The following is a 14,598-nucleotide window of genomic DNA, read 5'->3' on the forward strand; positions in this document are numbered from 1 at the left end:
ACTGACGATAATAGAAATGGAACGATAAGTCTAAAAAACGTCTCACTTTTTGAAAATTATGGCTATGGTAGATGGTTGCAACATTCAAATTGAAAATTCAAATAATTAATGATCAATGAGGAGTTATTATAAAAGTCATTAGTTGGTATCCCAAACTGCAAAACAAATTGACTTTTTCAAGCCTTTAAAAATTATGTTAATTTTAATTATCAATTAACAGATTAATATAATCTAGACAACTAAGTGCAGAAAGGTCACACGTGTGATGTCACTTTGACGTCAAAAGCATGTCGAAATTTAAATAATTCACCATTTGGTAATTTTACTCATAGTTTTTGTCCAAATGTATTGAAGCAACAGCTTTCCCAAAAAAGATATGTCACACTCACTTATGTCATAGCAAAATTCAGGTTTTGCTCTTATGCACTTAATGTAAGAAGCTTGAGGCAATAATGGCAATTTGTAACAATTATCAAAAAATAAAAACTACTGTCTTACTAACAAATATCTTGCAAACATCTGAATGATGTTTTTTGGTCTATTTATAATACTTTTATAATTTATGAGTTTTGCTCTCAAACTTACTCGATCGCCAATTTTTAGCTGTTATGCAGTATGTTTGACTAAAGCAGATGATTCTGTGGATTTATTGTATCCCTCAATAGGAGTGCTTTTTTATTAGTGCAATCATACCCAACTATATCAGTCCTATTCAGGACCGATAACTCTGTCGATAAATATTGTCGAGTATACAAAAATAAATGTTGAAATGTTTGCAATAACATACTTTTGTAAACAAGTTAATATTTCAATATCGATTTGTTTTAATTCCTGGATTTTGGTCAAAACATTGACATAAAAAAATAAATGAGAGAAATCATATGCAATGAAGTCTCGTTTAATTTTCTATGGAATAAAAAATCTATTTAATATAAAATTTGAATTAGAGTATTTTTCTTTAAATAATTATCGTGAAACATTATATATTTGGTTATTTTTTTAAGCAAAAATCAACTTATCGAAGAATTTTTCATAATATTCATATGTTCTTAAAGTTATATATGATATATATTTTCCGGTAGTGTACACGGGAAAGACAATTATATATCTGTCCATTTTATGAAACTTGGCGTGTATATCACTAAAAATAAACTCTGTCAATACATGTGTACACATGATGTAAATGTCACCTGGTAGTTTTTTGGTTTGACACGATTCCTTTACATTACCTGACAATTTTTTGTTTTGTAACAGTATAACTTAAATCTGAGTTAACTTCTTCGTATATTAGTCTTATTGGTCATAGAAAATTTAAAGGTACTGAGCATTTAACTATTGTTGTGCATGGGTTTTTTTTTTTCGAGACGAAGATATTTCTTTCTAAAAAGAATATATTATTTTTCTATATAAAGATGAATTATACAGAAAAAAGGGAAACATCTTTAAATAAAGGCAACAGTAGTATACCGCTGTTCGAAATTCATAAATCTATTGAGAAAAAAAAACAAATCCGGGTTACAAACTAAAACTGAGGGAAACACATCAAATATAAGAGGAGAACACAACAGAAACACAACATTAAAATGTAACACACACAGAAACGAACTATAATATAACAATGGCCATTTTCCTGACTTGGTACAGGACATTTTAAGAAAAAAATGGTGGGTTGAACCTGGTTTTGTGGCTAGCCAAACCTCGCACTTTTATGGCTATGTTAAATATAACACTAAAATGACACCATTACATGACATGAATACAGTACAACATTACGGACAGAGAATTACGCAAATAAACAATACAATATTATCTGGATTGTCGTAATAAAAATGTGCAAAATATTTTTCTTATAAATTTCAGTGGTCACTATGTTTTAACTTCACACTTGAAACTATTTATTTTTATCAAGAAATTTAGAACATATAAAATCAAACATATCAGAATATTAACGAAGAAGATAACAGAAACAGCACAAATTCTTCATGAAAAATACAAGATGTATAAAAATACATGCGACACTTCTAAACACATCCGCCATTTTGAAAAATCCCGTAAAAATAACTTTTTTTAAATCAACGTTGGACGTAATTTGCTCTCGATATAAACTGCTTTAAGTATAATATTTCGCCAGGTGTATGTTTTAATATTCTCAATCGAGTTGCAAAGTATTACTTTTATTTACGGAATTTGTGAATTTGATGAACAAGTAGACATGAGGTCGCTAGATTTACCACTGAACCAACGGGTAAATGACGAGAAAAAGTACAATTTTTACGAATTTCCAGGGACTTAATTTAATCAAAAACTAAACTGTCAAAACCGACATTTTTAGGTAGAATTATGTTCGAATACCAAGGATATAGTTGCAAAAGTTAGAAAACGTGTTAGATTACTGAGAAAATTGAACTTTATTGAAGCACCTATGCATTTTATATGGGACAAATGACACAGAATGGCGGCTCGCTACATCACCAAAGTTACGTGATGTCTTACTCAGTTGGATATGTAATATAGTTTCCTCTTAAAAAAATCAAAGAACATCACATGTGGTTAGCATATTGTAAAATTTAATATAGCCACAGCTTCCTTAGATAAATTTTAGCAAGCCACTTTTATGAGTCAAGAATTAAAGCATGCATATATTATGAAATCTTTAGTATTGGACCTATTTATATCGCATATTTTTATTGATAAACCAAGATTCAATATTTGCTTGTTTTTTATAGAGACCTCACTAGAAATGGTATAACTTCAGTAGACGCAACTTCATTATCTGGATTAACATTACTTACAAGGCTGTAAGTACAGATAGTACTTTTGATTTAATGAAATTCAAGATATGATTATAATAGAGCGATTTTTTTTGATAATTTGATCGTCTTGTTGGATTGTAGTCAAAATAAAACATTTTGTAAAATATATTACGAACAGAATAAATATAAAAGTATTTGTCGTATTAATGGTTAAATTTTACATTCTATGTACATGTCTATCGTATTAAATATGTGTATTCCTGCTCACTACCCAAATATATGATAGACAGATGATCAAGTAAATAACACACCATGATGTACCGTTATTGGATACATTTATTGAAGACCACATGTTCGTCGATACGTTATATTGACAGAGAAATACTTAAAATTCTTATTACAAAAATGTATTGCAAAAAATGAGAAAAAAAATCATACTTCATCAATTTAGAATATCTTTTACACTTTAGTCGTGTTTGCTTAAAAATGATCAAAAATTAGCTATCGTTGACAAACTTCATGAGTCATACTACCAAAAGAACATCAATTTCACGGTTCAGTTAATCTTTAATAAGATCATATACAATATAGGCGAAGAAACGTACCGTATTCCGATAAACATTTGATTACGTAAAACTGTTTTAATGTATGAATACAGTGTATATCTAACTCTATAGATCTACCTTATTGAATAGTTTCCCTAGATATGCAATTACCAATATATAGGGATAAGGAATTGAAGCTGTAGATTAAGTAAATTGTTAATAGTAAAGGTGGTAACTGATTATTTTGTGTAAAAAAAAGAAACATCTCATTACAGTTAACAATTTATTTATCAATTAATTTTCCTTAAATATTAGATGTATTACAAATGCTGTCTTCCAGTTTAATTTTAACTGTTTTCTTTCTTGTATATATATATATATATATACAGGATGGTACACTTGTGTTTTGGTTGATGTCACTAACGTTTATTTCCGTATTGAACAAATTGAAGATGTACATCCATGTGCCAATAATAGCTTGACATCTGTTAGTTATGTCGATGACACCTGTCACACATTTACCTTTGAAACTATGGTAACGTTTAGCTCTCTGTTCTTTACTTTCAAATTTTACTCTGACGAGTACGATCTGATTCATCTACTACATTGTACGTAAACAATGTAAACTTTAAAAACAATTCCATTTACATTTAATTTGGAAACAGTTGTTAAAAAACCAAACCGCCGTTGTTGATATTAATTTTACACGACTTCTTAAATATTTTATACATAGATCAATGGATTTTAAATACTTTTCAGTGTTTAAGACGCCAACTTCATTTCAAGTCGAGTCGTTTGCAAACCTGTGACATTGGATAATTTGTAAATATTCCATTACAACGTGCAACATGTTAAATTATTCATAAGAATAAGAAAATTCAAATTAGTTAGTTTTGATCTGAGTTCTAAATACTTTATGTAATTATCTTTGTCCTGATGACGCTTAAAATTCGCCAAATATCGACAAGGATCCAAGTTGAATGTTTATATTCTCCAAGCTCCAAATATTTGAACTTTATTCAAACTTAGGATCAATAACTACAAGTGAAGATCAAAAATAGCGGACAGTAATAAAGAATAAATTTTCAAAAATGAAAATATCACTTTATTATTCTCATGCGTGATCTTGAATTAACTATTTATAATATTAAAGTCTATTGTTTCGTTTTTTTGTCATTTGTTGTAAACATGTATAGAGGGCATGACATCATTCGATCTTGCTTTGTATTTTTCTAGTTATTATAACAAGAAGCCTATTATTCCAAAAAAATTGAGCTTATTAAGATTTTTTTCTTTAATTCCATGTGTGCTATGTTTATGTTCTTGTTTATTAATTGGCATAATAAAATGGTTTATGTACACACACACTTTCTTTTTTAGATATGACATTAATTAACAAGCTGTTGTGTTCAAACATTTTATCTGAAACTTCTATTTAAACTGTGTTATTTGTTCCTAAAAAGGTGATGTTTTTATAGAAATGTTTAATAATATGATATTGGACGATGGACTCCCGGAAACTGTTATGTCACAAAAACGGCAATGACCGTTAAACAGATACACGTCCAGAGCACCTGAGATCATCCCCGATTTTGGGTGGTGTTCGTGTTGCTATGTCTTTAGTTTTTTATATTGTGTTTTATGTGCTGTTGGTTGTCTTTTGGTCGTTTTATGTTTTGTTTTTTGCCATGGCATAGTCAGTTTATTTCGACTTATGAGTCTGGTTCTTCCTTTGGTATTTGTTACCTCTATTGAACTCAATAATTGTTCTTTGTTTTAAAGAGAGCTTCGTCGAAATAAGATTACATCAATAGAAGCAAATGCATTATCTGGATTAACATCACTTACGGATAAACTATAAGTATAGACAGTACTTGTTGTTTAGTATAATTGAAGATATATTTCATAACAGAATGAATTCATAATTGATAGTATCGTCACGTCTTATTTCAGATTATTTAGTTGACTTGTTAAATCTATAGTTTTGCATCAGATAAAGATACATTAAGGATCTCCTTATTTTCATTTGGAATAAAATCCTTAAAATATTCATAACAAGACACTGTATTGCTCAGAAATTGAAAGCGCTTTTAATGTGTTTTTTCCAGAAGTATTTTGGTTTAACAAACAATTTAGGTTGTTTTCTTTCAGAGTATATCCTGCCTACAGAAATAAACAAACGTTAGCTTTCTTATTTTTTTTTTGTCTTTGTTATTTAGGAATAACATTAGTAAAAAAATGGAATAAAATATTAGTAAAATGTAATATAAAATCCCACTTCGATTTGTGTCGTATTTCTTGTGACGTTTAAATCATCATATAAATACATATCGTTAATGCATTGTAAACATAGCGATGTTCACAATGTCAACCATGTCAGCAGTATACAGGAATTCTTACAATGTAAATGACGTTAACACGATATTGTGTAAACATTGTTGATATCGCAATGTAAACATTGTTGATATCGCGTGTAAACGATGTAAACACAACATCGTTACTACATTGTATACATCGCTATGTTAACGATGTAAACAGTATATACGAGCTCTGACAATGTTAACGATGTTGACAAGATATCGTGTTAACATTGTTTAAATCGCAATGTAAACGATGTAAATAAAGGCAACAGTAGTATACCGGTGTTCAAAAGTCATAAATTGATTGAGAGAAAAGAAATCCGGGTAACAAACCAAAACCGACAAGAGGAAAACAAAGGAACAACAGGAACACCGAAGTGCAACAAAAACACACATAGAAACGAACTATTTGATAACAACTGCCATATTCCTGACTTGGTACAGGACATTTAAAAAAAAATGGTGGGTTGAACCTGGTTTCATGGCATGCCAAACCTCCCGCTTTATGACAAATTAAAAACAATATTGTAACTACATTGTAAACATCGCGATGTTAAAGATGTCAACGATGTAAATCGTATATAAAAATCCCAACAGTGTTAACGATGTTGACACCATATCGTGTTAACATTGTAAATATCGCGATGCCGACAATATTGTTTTTACATTGTGCACTGGACATGGAAGCAAAGTCTAAATGAATTTGTATTGAAAACTCTCAAAACTTCTCTCTCTCTCTCTCTCTCTCTCTCTCTCTCTCTCTCTCTCTCATGTTCATACTGTCTTACTCTCTATCTTATATTTTTTTCTTCCTAAGAACGTTGCATTGATAAGATAATATTAATAGATTGATATATTATACATTGCTATTATATTTGCGCATATTAAGCTGTAAATTGGAAGTTATAATTACTAGAAATTAAATTAAAAAAAATATTGAGTTGTAAACCGTCTGAACTCCAATATGTGCATTTTAAAAATACATATCTGTCAGTAATATTGATGACCCCCAGCAATTAAAATATATTTAACACTTCTACAATATAATTCAATTGATTTTAAATTAAAAAAAAAAAAAAATAGCACTTGAAATTCATTTTTAACACTTATTCAATATAATTTATTTGATTTTCAATACTTTTCAGAGCATTAGAAGGAAACCAACTGTCCAGTATAGAACCCGGGGTATTCAACGGTCTTTTTTCATTGATAATTTTGTAAGTATTCCATTACATCTTACAAACACTTTTTAGAGATTAATTTATTATAAGAATAAGAAAATTCAGGTTGGTTGGTTTTGATTGGCTACTCAATACTAAATGTAATCATATTTGTTATACAGTATACAGGAGTTCTAACGATGTAAATGACGTAAACACGATACTGTGTAAACATTTTTGATATCGCGATGTAAACCATGTAAACACGATATCGTTACTACATTGTATACATCGTGTTGTTATCGATGTAAACAGGATATAAGAGCTCTGACAATTTTAACGATGTTGACACGATATCATGTTAACTTTGCTAAAATCGCAATGTAAACAATGTAAAAACAATATCGTTACTATATTGCATACATCGCGATGTTAACGATGTCAACGATGTAAACTGTAAGTAAGAGTCCCTACAATGTTAACGATGTTGACATGATATCGTGTTAACATTATAAATATCGCGATGTCGACAATACTGTTTTCACATTGCTCTTTCTCTCTCTCTCTCTCTCTGATGTTCAGACTGTGATACACTCTATCTTATATTTTTTTCTTCCTAAGAAAGTTGTATTCAATAGATAATATTATTAGATTGATATATTATATATTGCTATTATATTTGCGCTTATTAAGCTGTAAATTGGAAGTTATAAATAATAGAAATTATAAAAAAAAAACGAATAGTTGTAAACCGTCTGAACTCCATTATGTGCATTTTAAAAATAAAAATCTGTCAGGAACATTGATGACCCCCAGCAATTAAAACTACAATATAAATCAATTTATTTAAAATTTTTAAAAAATTTTAAAAAAAACTAGCAATTGAAATTTATTTTTAAACACTTATTCAATATAAGTTATTTGATTTTCAATACTTTTCAGAGGTTTAGAAAGAAACCAACTGTCCAGTATAGAACGCGGGGTGTTCAACGGTCTTTTGTCATTGGAATCTATGTAAGTATTTCATTACATCGTACAAACACTTTTTAGAGATAAATATATTATAAGAATAAAACAATTCAGGTTTGTCGGTTTTAATTGGCTAGTAAATACTGAAAGTAATCATATGTGTTTTGATGACGTTTAAAACTCGCCAAATATCAATACATGTACCAAGTTACATTGAAATGTTCACCAATTTCCAAATAACAAGTTCAAGTTTATCTATACTACTAAAATAACGAGGTCCAATTTGTTAGCCGGTATGATGTAAAAACGACGAATTAAAGAAAGCAAAGGAGTAGGTTCTGTAACAAACTAAAACGGCCCCTATTTCTAGCTACAATTTCAAATTAGGATTTATCGACCAATATCACAAGGAAATCATAGCTAATACAATGACTAGATAGAAAATATGTCTTTTTGTTGAAAATTTATGTACTTGCGTTCTATTCATGATGTCACAAATAGCACTCATTTTGATTTTCAACGAATATTCAATGAAAACCGGTAAATTTCCAATTTTTTTTCGGGACAGGAAACATAGAGCGCATGCGTCGACAAAAAAGGTTTATCAAAATGCTTGTTATCATGCACATTTTACATATCTGACTTGAATATTTAGTTTGTCGACGCCTGCGCTCTATGTTTCCTAGGCCATAATTTGGTTAAAATCTAGACTATTTGGTCAAATTTTGCAAAAATCTCTATTTTTGACCTATTTTGGATGTAAAAATCAACGCTTTAAAACTAAAACTTTGACAAAAAATTTCTATTCAACTTTCTAACATGTCTTTTAATCAGTTTAAAACATTTATTATGTTGAAACATTAATCTTAATAATCGGGGCCAAATATGACCCTTACAGAACTTAACAAACATAGGACAATGACGATGATTAAAATTAAACCATTCCTGGCCCTTTTGTTTTCCACATAATTGATATTACAAATAATCAACAAGTTCCGGGTCGAATTCGATACCGATACCAATAGTATATGTCACATGTAGTTTCCGGATGTATGTATGTATGTATATTCTGTATCTTCCTCCTTTAGTAGGAGTACCCCATGGATTATGGTCGTAAGGAGGACATTTAACACACTGTATCGGTACAGCTTTTATGTGAGCATTTGCCTACACAGTTTCCCAGCCTGGCCGTGACAGATCTTACTTCCAGAAAGTTAACCTTCCCCAAAATAATAAGTACAATGCAATAAAACATTCGAACACACACTTACCTGATTCGCTAATCCTCAAAATATAAAAAATGCAAAATATAAAGACAATTAAATACATAATAAGGGATAAGGTCACTCCGGATGCCACACAAATGCCATGACAAAGAACGGGAAACCGGAAAGGATATACTGAAGAGAGAAAACCAGGATGGGTTCAATCAGATAGATTTTAAAAGCAGAGAAAACTGTGTACCTTATAATCATCATGACTGTATCAGATGACAATACGAATGCTAAAAATTCAGGCTAAAAGTAAGGCGTAGGTACTTTAATTCAATCACGCACCTTCGACCTCGCGAGTGTGTTCTAGTATTTCTTAATTAAACTCTACTGGGCGATGAACTTATGGGGACTTTTATTCCAAAGAAACGGAAAAGACCAATAAAAGATAGGTTCTTAGTTTCTTAAATAAACTTTAGGCGTAGATTTGTTCCATGAAAGATTACCATTATATTCGTTGCATAGTATTTGTATCGGTACATGCGAGATTACCATTATATTCTTACAACTTACAGTTCCCATTAGCGCCATGTGTCGCATAGGGCGCGGACCATTATATTCGTTGCCTGGTATTTGTATTTGTATATGCGAGATTACTATTATATTCGTTGCCTGGTATTTGTATCGGTATATGCCAGATTACCATTATATTTGTTGCCTGGTATTTGTATTTGTATATGCGAGATTACCATTATATTCGTTGCCTGGTATTTGTATTTGTATATGCGAGATTACAATTATATTCGTTGCCTGGTATTTGTATTTGTATATGCGAGATTACCATTATATTCGTTGCTTGGTATTTATATCGGTATATGCATGATTTTGTTGATTCTCCAAATCTGAATTAATTTCAAAATGAATTGCCAAATAAAAAAGCGAGACACCTTTCAGAAATAAATTAAGGGAAATGTGAAGGAACGATTAACAATTTCCTTATACAAGTTATATTTTGACAATCCCCGTCAGCTTCGAAAAATTTCAACAATTAGTCCAACTATTAATTGATAATATGCAAGTTTTACAGATTTCGCGGTTTATATAGAAACTGATTACAGTACCCAGAAATTTCATTTTATTTTGTAATTTTGATTGGGCGAAGCATCCAAAAGCTATATTGTATTTCTGTATACAATGCAACGTATATGATTACATGTCCCCTCCATGACAACGTTCATACAATGCTTTCAACACAAACGAAAGGCTTGATTCAAGTCGTAAATGTTTGTGACATACAAATGTAATTATTAAGATTGAATGCTTAACGTTAGTTTTTAAGTTCCAGTCTGCCTAAGGATCAGGCAGTGACCAAAACATAATAGTCTCAGATTTTGATGAAAACTTGCATAAATCATCTGAATAATATGTTATAAAGAAAAAAATACTTTTCAGACCAATTATATATGGTTGCTATGGAAACAGGGCCAATTGATTTTTCCAAAGCAACAAGTTATGGAGGTTAACATGAAAACCCACGGTTTTTCACTATTTCAGTCTCATGAAATCTGCTGTTTATATAAAATCTAGTATTTCTCCATTGTACTGCAACTTTTTCAACTATCAAATATTCTTGTAGAACAGCTGTTCTGATGAATTTCTATTTCATTCTAGAAATTTTGGTGTACGGATGGTTTTCAGGGACCATAATGTCCCAAAAAGCCAAAAAAAGGCCTGAAATCAAGTTCAAATATTTTCCATTACCAGAACAGCACATACATGGTGTTACTAAATATGGAACAAGTAGCAGTCATACTTTCGTTATTTCATAAAAGGCCGTTGGTTTTTTTTCCAAATAATGAGTAACCATAGCAACAAAGTTAACGCTATAGCAACAAAGTTAACGCTATAGCAACAAAGTTCACGCTATAGCAACAAATGTTAAAAAACAAATTATAACAAATTTATTCAATATTAAAGTCTAAATGCATATATATGGAGTAATTATGATTTATTTAAGCCAGTCACATTAGAATGTTGTCAATTGTTCCCATATTTGCCAGGAAAGTATTACAAAGCAACCAAAAAATGTCCTTAGCAACCAAAATGTACAAACTAAAAATTGTGTTTTTTTCATTTAAAAATATTCTCCAGTGCAAAATCTGACAATTAAGAGATCAGATATCAATCATGTCTATATAAAATAAGTAAATTAAACAATATCTACATTTTATAAGAAACAACTGTATCCTCCTAGTAACAAAATAGATTCCTTCCATGCCAATAATCAAAATAACAAAAAATAATAAAAAAAATATTATAACTCTACCAACATGTAATATATTTTTTTTTTTATCTAAAGATCTGTTTTTAATAAAAATTGAGGTAAAGTCATTATAAATATTGTGATGGGTTCTCGTTACCCCTCCTCCCTTTTCCCCCTTTACTAATAACTGATAAACAGTTGTATGCATACATGTATAACTAATAAACGGGAACATTTTCCCGTTTTTGTGCTGAGCTTACTTCTTATACCAGATTCATTTTGGTTTGAAACCTATTATCATAGTATCTGACACTATCATGCTTTAACATTTTTATTACAGCCTGGTGTTTTTTTTTTTTTTTTTCAAACAAGCGATCTGCATAATAACCATAAATACCCCTTAGCAACAGTAAATTATGCATATTCCACCTTCTTTCTATCAAAATTATAGGTGATTATAAAAATGCTCATCCAAATTTTTATGTTAAATGCTTCAATATGGATCCTTTCTGATTTTTATCAAATTAAGCTATCCCTACTACCAGATTTCCTTCCTAGCAACGTAAAGTGGCTATGTAAAATAATATACAATACATAATTCTACCATACATTATTAACAATTACACATGTCAGCACAAATATTCTTGTGAATAAGAAAATTAGTATCCTTGAAAGTCTTTGTTACTCCCATATCAGTTTCCCTCCCTGGCAACCACAACTCAAAATGTGTGAAATTCACATATTTTCATTCAAATATGACTTTGAAGAAATTTGAACATGAACATGTAAACATTTCATTAATATCATTTATGAGTAATATTTTGAATTGCTCTTAGACGTGTTAGATAAATGATAACTTTTGACAAACAACAAACGAAAGTCGAGAGACGATACACATTTTAAAGGGGTCGTCTCAAAAGACGTATTAATATTTTCTATCGTTAGCATAATGCATTATGTAAAATCAAATGAAGCATTATAAAGTAAAGATTTTATTACTTTCAGTCAATTAAACCGTGCCCTCTATCTACCAAACCAGCGCAAAGTTTAACAATCTGATTTTTTTTCCAGCGTGGATGAGGCCACATTGTACCAAGTACTTTATAATATTTAAGTCTGAGAATAGCATGTTCGACATAAACTCGTCATTTTTGCATAACGGTTAGCATATATTTTATCCACTAATATAAAAAGGTTCTCTATGGAATCAAATTGAGAGTCGAGAGTCTATAATTGAGACATTTAGATTATGGACCATCCCAAACAAGTAGAATTAATTAATGATTAATTTTACTCGGTACAATAATAATTTTTAAACATTGCTACAGAGGCGCGGATCTAGCCTTTTTGAAACGGGGGCGGGTCCGACACCCGGAACACCATGAAACGTCCACATTATTAAAAAACAATCAGAAGACAAGGGGAACTTTCAACCCCGGAACACCCCCCTGGATCTGCCAATGCTACCTCACTCAACGATAATGTTTTGCAGTTCAGAGAAAAGACTCAAACTACATGTCATGAATTAGAACGTCTGTATTATATTTATAGTTTTTTTATAGCGATATATTAACAAAAATAAATGTTTTTATATACTTATATACTAAGATAGTCTGTTTATTTTAATTAGAATCAGAATCAGATTCTGAGTCAAAACCAAAAGCCAATTAAATTTTTGGCACTCGCTTCCTTATGAATCGTCATATGTAAATGGTCTCCCAGAAATACCTTTTGATGGTAACCCACGAGACGGGGCTTACACTTAAAATTTATATTAGTTTAGTATTTATTTTTACAATCATTGTGATTGTACGGTTCTGGTAATAAAAATTATTTAAAATTGAAATTGGCTGATTTAACATAGAATATATAGTAAAACATATAGAACTTCGAAGTGCCAATTCATAATACTGCAAGTGATTTTCTAAAATTCGATTATACAGTTCTATTTTGATTGACTAAAGGTAACATATTTTGTGGATGAGATGAATATTTCAAATATATCATGTTTTGAAATTTCTAGAATTTGCCTGATTCTTAGACAGACTGTCACTTAAATTCTTATTTTTGTCTTTGTGATTTAAGATAACATTAATAAAACAATAGAATAAAATATTTGTTCAATGTAATATAAAATCACACTTTGATTAGATGCAGTGAGGTGAAATTTAGAACAAATAATTTTATAGATTAATTTTTCGTTTACGTTAAACATGTTAATGCCTCAATGGAAAAAGGTACAAACATCTTTTGTATCAGATATAATACAGATCGTTTTGGGTTTATTTTGAACTTTAATAGTATTATTTTAAATTATAAAAAAAAACAAGCAATTGAAATTCTTTTTTAACACTTGAAGCATACATACTAGGTACTGACGTTGTTTATCATTTTAATTACGTATTATACTGTTCTTTTTATTTGTATTTGTATATTTTTAACCTTTACTGTTTACTCCATTTTTGGGAATATCCTGTTGTCGCGGCTCGGTATTTATACATACAGCCATTGTGTTATTGTGCTATGGTCATTTTTTTGTATTCTTGTCTTTCATTTTTGCTAATGTGCTGTCTATTGAGTGTCTTTGTGCCATTTTGTTTTTCTTTGTTGACAAAGTTGTTTGGTTTTGTAGTGATTATGATGTTAACACAATGTTGACTACTGTATCCCAATTTTTTGACATTTTTACCTATCATGTCTGTTTGTTTTGCTCACACATTAATTGTTGTCAATACAATGGAATTCTATGCGAGTGAGTGTTTTAGCTAGCTATTAAACCAGGTTTTATCTACCGTTTTCTACACAAGGAAATGCCTGTAACAAGTCGGGAATATGACAGTTGTTTTCCATTCGTTTGATGTCTTTGAGCTTTTGATTTTGACATTTGGTAATGGACTTCTCGTTTTGAATTTTCTTTGGAGATCGGGATTTTTGTTATTTTACTTTCTACCAAAAAAAATAAGCTTATAATGGTTTGTCTTAATCCCATATGTGTGATGTTCGTATTCTTGTTTATTATATGAATAATACAAATACAATTTCGACATCGATGGTATGTCTATCGTCAAAAACGTGCCATTTTGGTATAAGCCATGACGACACGATTATGTACGAAAAAAAAAATAACCTTAATTTACATGAAATTATTAAACGTGTTGTTTTCTATTTTTTCATCACTGGGTCGATACCTCTGCTGGTGGACTATCAGTCCCCGAGAGTATCATCAGCTCAGTAGTCAGTACTTCGGTACTGACATGATTTATAACAAACTTTTCTAAAATTGTCCGTTTATAAATTTTGAAATTATAAAGAAACTAAGGTTTCAACTCCCTCAGGC

The 14,598-nt window shown here is 30.2% G+C and overlaps 1 protein-coding gene across 4 annotated transcripts in view; it reads left to right on the plus strand.

The window, feature by feature from the left end:
• The window catches only part of LOC127701627 (protein slit-like), a 97,029-nt gene that overhangs the window by 9,999 nt on the left and 72,432 nt on the right, over window positions 1-14,598 (plus strand). For all 4 annotated transcript variants that reach the window (XM_052205604.1, XM_052205605.1, XM_052205607.1 and 1 more), the window contains exons 3-5: window positions 2,727-2,798; window positions 6,804-6,875; window positions 7,761-7,832. In XM_052205604.1, coding sequence (XP_052061564.1) covers window positions 2,727-2,798; window positions 6,804-6,875; window positions 7,761-7,832 — 216 coding nt within the window. The remainder of the gene's footprint in view (window positions 1-2,726; window positions 2,799-6,803; window positions 6,876-7,760; window positions 7,833-14,598) is intronic.

This window comes from Mytilus californianus, unplaced genomic scaffold (genome assembly GCF_021869535.1).
Source record: "Mytilus californianus isolate M0D057914Y unplaced genomic scaffold, xbMytCali1.0.p SCAF_5, whole genome shotgun sequence".
In the NCBI taxonomy this organism is placed as follows: Eukaryota; Metazoa; Mollusca; class Bivalvia; order Mytilida; family Mytilidae; genus Mytilus; species Mytilus californianus.